This window comes from Carassius auratus, chromosome 39, assembly GCF_003368295.1.
Source record: "Carassius auratus strain Wakin chromosome 39, ASM336829v1, whole genome shotgun sequence".
Classification (NCBI taxonomy): Eukaryota; Metazoa; Chordata; class Actinopteri; order Cypriniformes; family Cyprinidae; genus Carassius; species Carassius auratus.
Window position 1 is genome coordinate 9,250,594 of NC_039281.1, and position 6,000 is coordinate 9,256,593.

General features: G+C 37.8%; 1 protein-coding gene across 4 annotated transcripts in view; it reads right to left on the reverse strand.

The window, feature by feature from the left end:
* Positions 1-4,690, reverse strand: part of LOC113058061 (uncharacterized) — a 39,084-nt gene extending 34,394 nt beyond the window's left edge. For 3 of the 4 annotated variants that reach the window (XM_026225734.1, XM_026225733.1, XM_026225732.1), the window contains exon 1: positions 4,608-4,690. In XM_026225734.1, the coding sequence (XP_026081519.1) occupies positions 4,608-4,653 (46 nt within the window). In that variant the 5' untranslated portion in view covers positions 4,654-4,690. Of the gene's footprint in view, positions 1-3,101; positions 3,273-4,607 lie in introns of those variants that run through there. The other variant, XM_026225731.1, reaches the window with a different exon arrangement.
* Positions 4,691-6,000: the final 1,310 nt, after the last annotated feature.

Below are 6,000 nucleotides of genomic sequence, written 5' to 3' on the forward strand. Positions count from 1 at the left end.
CGGGCTTCGATGCCTTGCTCAAGGGCACCTAAGTCGTGGTATTGAAGGTGGAGAGAGAACTGTACATGCAGCCCAGTGCATGTACAGACAGTGCACTATAGACCCCCTGAGGAACAGTTCCACTCATTCTCTACAATAGGAGAGGAAGAATTGTATAAACTTGTTAAATCATCTAAACCAACAACATGTATGTTAGACCCTATACCATCTAAGCTCCTAAAAGAGGTACTTCCAGAGGTCATAGATCCTCTTCTGACTATTATTAACTCCTCATTGTCATTAGGATATGTACCCAAAACCTTCAAACTGGCTGTTATTAAGCCTCTCATCAAAAAAACACAACTTGACCCCAAAGAACTAGTTAATTATAGACCAATATCAAATCTCTCTTTTCTGTCCAAGGTACTAGAAAAGGTGGTATCCTCACAATTATATTCCTTCTTAGAGAAAAATGGTATATGTGAGGATTTCCAGTCAGGATTTAGACCGCATCATAGTACTGAGACTGCTCTCCTTGGAGTTACAAAGGATCTGCTTTTATCATCTGACCGTGGGTATATCTCTCTATTAGTTTCATTGGATCTTGGTGCTGCATTTGACACAATTGACCATGACATTCTTTTGCATAGACTTGAACACTTTGTTGGCATTAATGGAAGTGCATTAGCATATTTTAAATCGTACTTATATGACTGCCATCAGTTCGTAGCAGTGAATGAAGATCATACAGATCACAAGTGCAGTATGGAGTACCTCAAGGCTCAGTACTGGGGCCGCTACTCTTCACACTTTATATGTTACCCTTGGGAGATATCTTCAGGAAACATGGAGATAGCTTTTACTGTTATGCTGATGATACTCAGCTCTATATTTCTTCGCAGCCTGGTGAAACACACCAATTTGAAAAACTAATGGAATGCATAGTCGATATAAAAAACTGGATGACGAGTAATTTCTTACTGCTAAATTCAGAAAAAACAGAGGTGTTATTTATAGGACCTAAAAACTCTGCTTGGAATAACCTAGAACACTGTCTAAGACTTGATGGCTGCTCTGTCAATTCTTTGTCATCAGACAGGAACCTAGGTGTGCTATTTGATCACAGTCTTTCCTTAGAAAGCCACGTTTCTAGCATTTGTAAAACTCAAAAATATATCTAAATTACGGCCAATGCTCTCAATGTCAAATGCAGAAATGCTAATCCATGCATTTATGACCTCAAGGTTAGACTATTGTAATGCTTTATTGGGTGTTTGTTCTGCACGCTTAGTAAATAAACTACAGCTAGTCCAAAATGCAGCAGCAAGAGTTCTTACTAGAACCAGGAAGTATGACCATGTTAGCCCGGTCCTGTCAACATTGTACTGGTTCACTATAAAACATTGTATAGATTTTTAAATATTGCTTATTACTTATAAAGCCCTGAATGGTTTAGCTCCTCAGTATTTGAATGAGCTCCTTTTACACTATACTCCTCTACGTCCGCTACGTTCTCAAAACTCAGGCAATTTGATAATACCTAGAATATCAAAATCAACTGCGGGCGGCAGATCCTTTTCCTATTGGCGCCTAAACTCTGGAATAACCTACCTAACATTGTTTGGGAGGCAGACACACTCTTTCAGTTTAAATATAGATTAAAGACCCATCTCTTTAACCTGGCTTACACATAACATACTAATTTGCTTTTAATATCCAAATCCGTTAAAGGATTTTTAGGCTGCATTAATGAGGTAAACCGGAACCGGAAACACTTCCCATAACACCCGATGTACTTGATACATCATTAGAAGAATTGGCATCTACGCTAATATTTGTCTGTTTCGCTCTTATTCCGAGGTCACCATAGCCACCAGATCCAGTCTGTATCCAGATCAGAGGGTCACTGCAGTCACCCGGATCCAGTACGTATCCAGACCAGATGGAGGATCAGCACCTAGAAAGGACCTCTACTGCCCTGAAAGACAGCGGAGACCAGGACAACTAGAGCCCCAGATACAGATCCCCTGTAAAGACCTTGTCTCAGAGGAGCACCAGGACAAGACCACAGGAAACAGATGATTCTTCTGCACAATCTGACTTTGCTGCAGTCTGGAATTGAACTACTGGTTTCGTCTGGTCAGAGGAGAACTGACCCCCCAACTGAGCCTGGTTTATCCCAAGGTTTTTTTCTCCATTCTGTCACCGATGGAGTTTCGGTTCCTTGCCGCTGTCGCCTCTGGCTTGCTTAGTTGGGGTCACTTCATCTACAGCGATATATCATTGACTTGATTGCAAATAAATGCACAGACACTATTTAAACTGAACAGAGATGACATCACTGAATTCAATGATGAACTGCCTTTAACTATCATTTTGCATTGACACACTGTTTTCCAAATGAATGTTGTTCAGTTGCTTTGATGCAAATTATTTTGTTTATAGCTCTATATAAATAAAGGTGACTTGACTTGATATGTACAAAATGTGTTAGATAAAGCTCTGAAAAACTCTGAACACCAGTTTTGCAACACTGTGTTGTGTCAGTGGTTAATCAAAAGTATACACATACACAATCTTGTGGTTTTCACACCAACTTGAAAATTTTGGCCAAATACAGGAAATACGTCATGCAAGTAGACAACTGGTCAAGTGCAAAAACTGCATATATGGGCATTGTGACTGGAAATTGTGATGAACTTGTTTGTCCCAAACCTAGTCTCCTATTCTGCTTCAAACTCTAAATTATGTAGATACTTTTATCACAAAATGTGCACATACTATTAGGGAGTAGTATAAGTAGGTGAATTGGGATTCAGCATCGTTGAGAAGTTCAGTTTGCTTTACATCAGCAACAAATGCACATGCACAACTATCCACTGAAACTGGACTAAAAACACTAGATAAAGATTATAGAAACTATCATTTTGATTTCATGGGTCTTAAACAGTCTCTCTGCTGTGATGTAAACACTAAAATATTATAATAATCCACTGACACACACTCAATCAAGAAGATCTCTTGCTAGATCACTGCAGACTCTTAATGTAATATTACATTCATCAGAGATTGATCTGATTGCTTCAGCATGATCAGATGAGTTTGATGTGAAAGTGACTCACATGCAGCAGTTTGCAGCAGCAGCATCAGTCCAAAGATCAGCATCATTTCTCTAAAGTCCAGTCTCCAGAAGAGAAGAGCTCAATCCCAGCAGAAGAGTGTCAGATCGAGTCCCACACAGCGTCTTCACTGACAGACAGACAGCAGCTCTACTGACACACCAGGAAACACACCGCTTTAACAAAGAAAGAAGAAAGAGGAAGCTTTACAGACAGGGTCAGCAGTCAACCTTCCTAAATACACACACACAGATAAAAAATACTGAAACTAGCAAAAATATATAAGAAGAAGAAGTACTTAGTTACAGTTACAAAACATTTCTAAAGAGTGCACAGAGCTACTTTCTGAATGACAGAGATTCAAATTGACACCTGAGTCTTCGTGGCAATAAACTTTAAAATCAGTGAAACCCAGTGAAAAGCATGTAAAGATCACATTAAAAAACTTTGAAGCAGAAGATTGAAACCACAAAACACAAACAGCAAAACACCGCAAAACTGAGACACGGATCAGGAGGAACAGTTTTGAATCTGAAATGAAACTGAACGGAAAAAGTAAAAGAGCAAGATCAGAAATGTGAAATAAATTCAGATATGGAAAATAAACACACAGAATGACTTCACAATGTGTTTTATCATAAATTACAAATTAAATGTAAATGAAATAAAAATACTGCTAGTTCATTAAAGCATAAAGACAAATGAATAAAACTGATGCAAAAACAAATGTACAACGAATAATTAAAAAAAAGTCCTTCATAACTAACACTGTAGTCAATCTAGTTTAATTCATTCATCACAGGTCTGTAATTCTGCATCTAAATGAGTTTAATTGTTTTTTCATGAGTAGACGGTTCAGACCTGACATAAATAATACTCACAAAGTCCAGAAATACATCAACATACTCTACAAGAAATAAACACAACACATGTAAAGACCATTGTCTATCATGAAAGCTTCTTCTGTCTCCTGGTTTTATTCAGCAGGTGAAAGCTGGACTGATTCTGAAGTCATTTCTCACAGATGTGAAGATCTGCTGCTGCTCTCATGAATCTTCTGCTGTGTGTTCATGTCTCTCTCTAAATCTTCTCAATCTCACGTTCTGATCTTCCTCTTTCTTTCCTAAAAGCATCATTTCACCATCATCATCATCATTATCATCATCTTCACACTCTTAATATTTGCTTGTCAAATCTATAATGATGATGATAAATGTTTCTCACCTGAAGTGAATTTCTGTAAGGAACCTAAAGCCACAAACTTCTAAATGAGATTTCATGGGTTTTTAACAAAGATTCTGAACTCTATTACTGTGACTGAAACTCTTCTGTCTCACAAATTAATACTCTACTGACTCTACACTGTAATGGATAGACTGTAAAAAAAAAACATAAAAAACACTTAAACAGAAAATATTAATAGATTGCTTAAGACTGATTTTTATAGAATATTACACCGTTTTTATTTAAGATTCATGATCAGATGAGTTTGATGTGAAAGTGACTCACATGCAGCAGTTTGCAGCAGCAGCATCAGTCCAAAGATCAGCATCATTTCTCTAAAGTCCAGTTTCCAGAAGAGAAGAGCTCAATCCCAGCAGAAGAGTGTGATGCGGCTTCAGTCACACAGTCGCTTCTCACTCTGACAGAAGAGCGACTGAAACTCACAATATAGTGATTCAAATACTGCACAGTTTCTGTCAGAGAAGAGGAAGTTCTGATCTCTAATAGAGCAGTTTGAGGTTGAAGGTTTAGCTCAAGAACACAAAAATAACTAACACAGACATGCTTTCGTGTATTTGTACAACCACAAGGAAATTTTGTCTGTGGTGAAAACAAAAACCATTGCTAACTAACAAAGATCTACCCAACAAAACATCTGATTTGCACGTCCTCTGTCCACTTTTACCCAAGTCTGAATCCACGAGGTCTGGCACAAAATCAAATGACCATTAGAGTTTCAACAAAGCTCTTTTATCAATATGAATATTCCTTAATATTAAAATGACTTTGGCTGCTGTCAGTCATATATACAGGAAAACAGCTAAATAAACCAGCATAACCATAAGAATATTTATCATGTCACTTTTAAAGTCTGCAGTCTGCGCGTGGCTTTTTTATTTTTATTCTTTTGTCCCACAAGGTTCTATTTCGCACCCACCAGCTCCTGCTAAATATTCAGTCTTTGTTCACCCGCAGTCCGCTTTGAATAAATTTAGATATGGTTTGCAGAATCTCACATTTAAATTTCCGCTACAGAAAGAAAGAAAGGCTGACAAATAAAAGTGTAGTGTGCACAAAATTTAGTGTTATTTTATTAGTCTTGTCAAGAGTCTTGAATTTATTGACTTTGACTTGAATTTATTTGAAATATTTTAAGACACAAAATTTGTTTAATATTTCATGCATCACAGTTTATTTCGTTTAATCTAATAGGGAAAGGTGCTGCAGAGAAAAAATAATTCATACGACATCTGTTATTTAAAATTATTGCCTAAGCCAATTATAAAGAAGATGGAGTGGAATGTCCTTCAAGGACAGAGCATCTTCACTTTGCTTCATCCTCTGCTCTGTCACTCATAGAAAACCTGACTGTTCTGTCTGAGGGCCGTATATTTACCACGGATACAGCCTGCTCTGAGCATCGTTATGCACATGCTGCGCAGAGACCACACAAATAATGACACAAATAAAGCATGAATTGCATCCTAGTGCAAGCTGTAATGGGGGTGACTAAGAACGGGAACGGGAACGGGATATTGTTAGACTGCCCGCTCCCATTCAAATCACACCAGTTACCGACCGCTAATATGGGGCGCCGTTTGTAAAATAAAATGTGTGAGAAAAAACTGGTCAGATTTGGTCAGATTTAACTACACAAAAAATACATTTGTGCAAGATT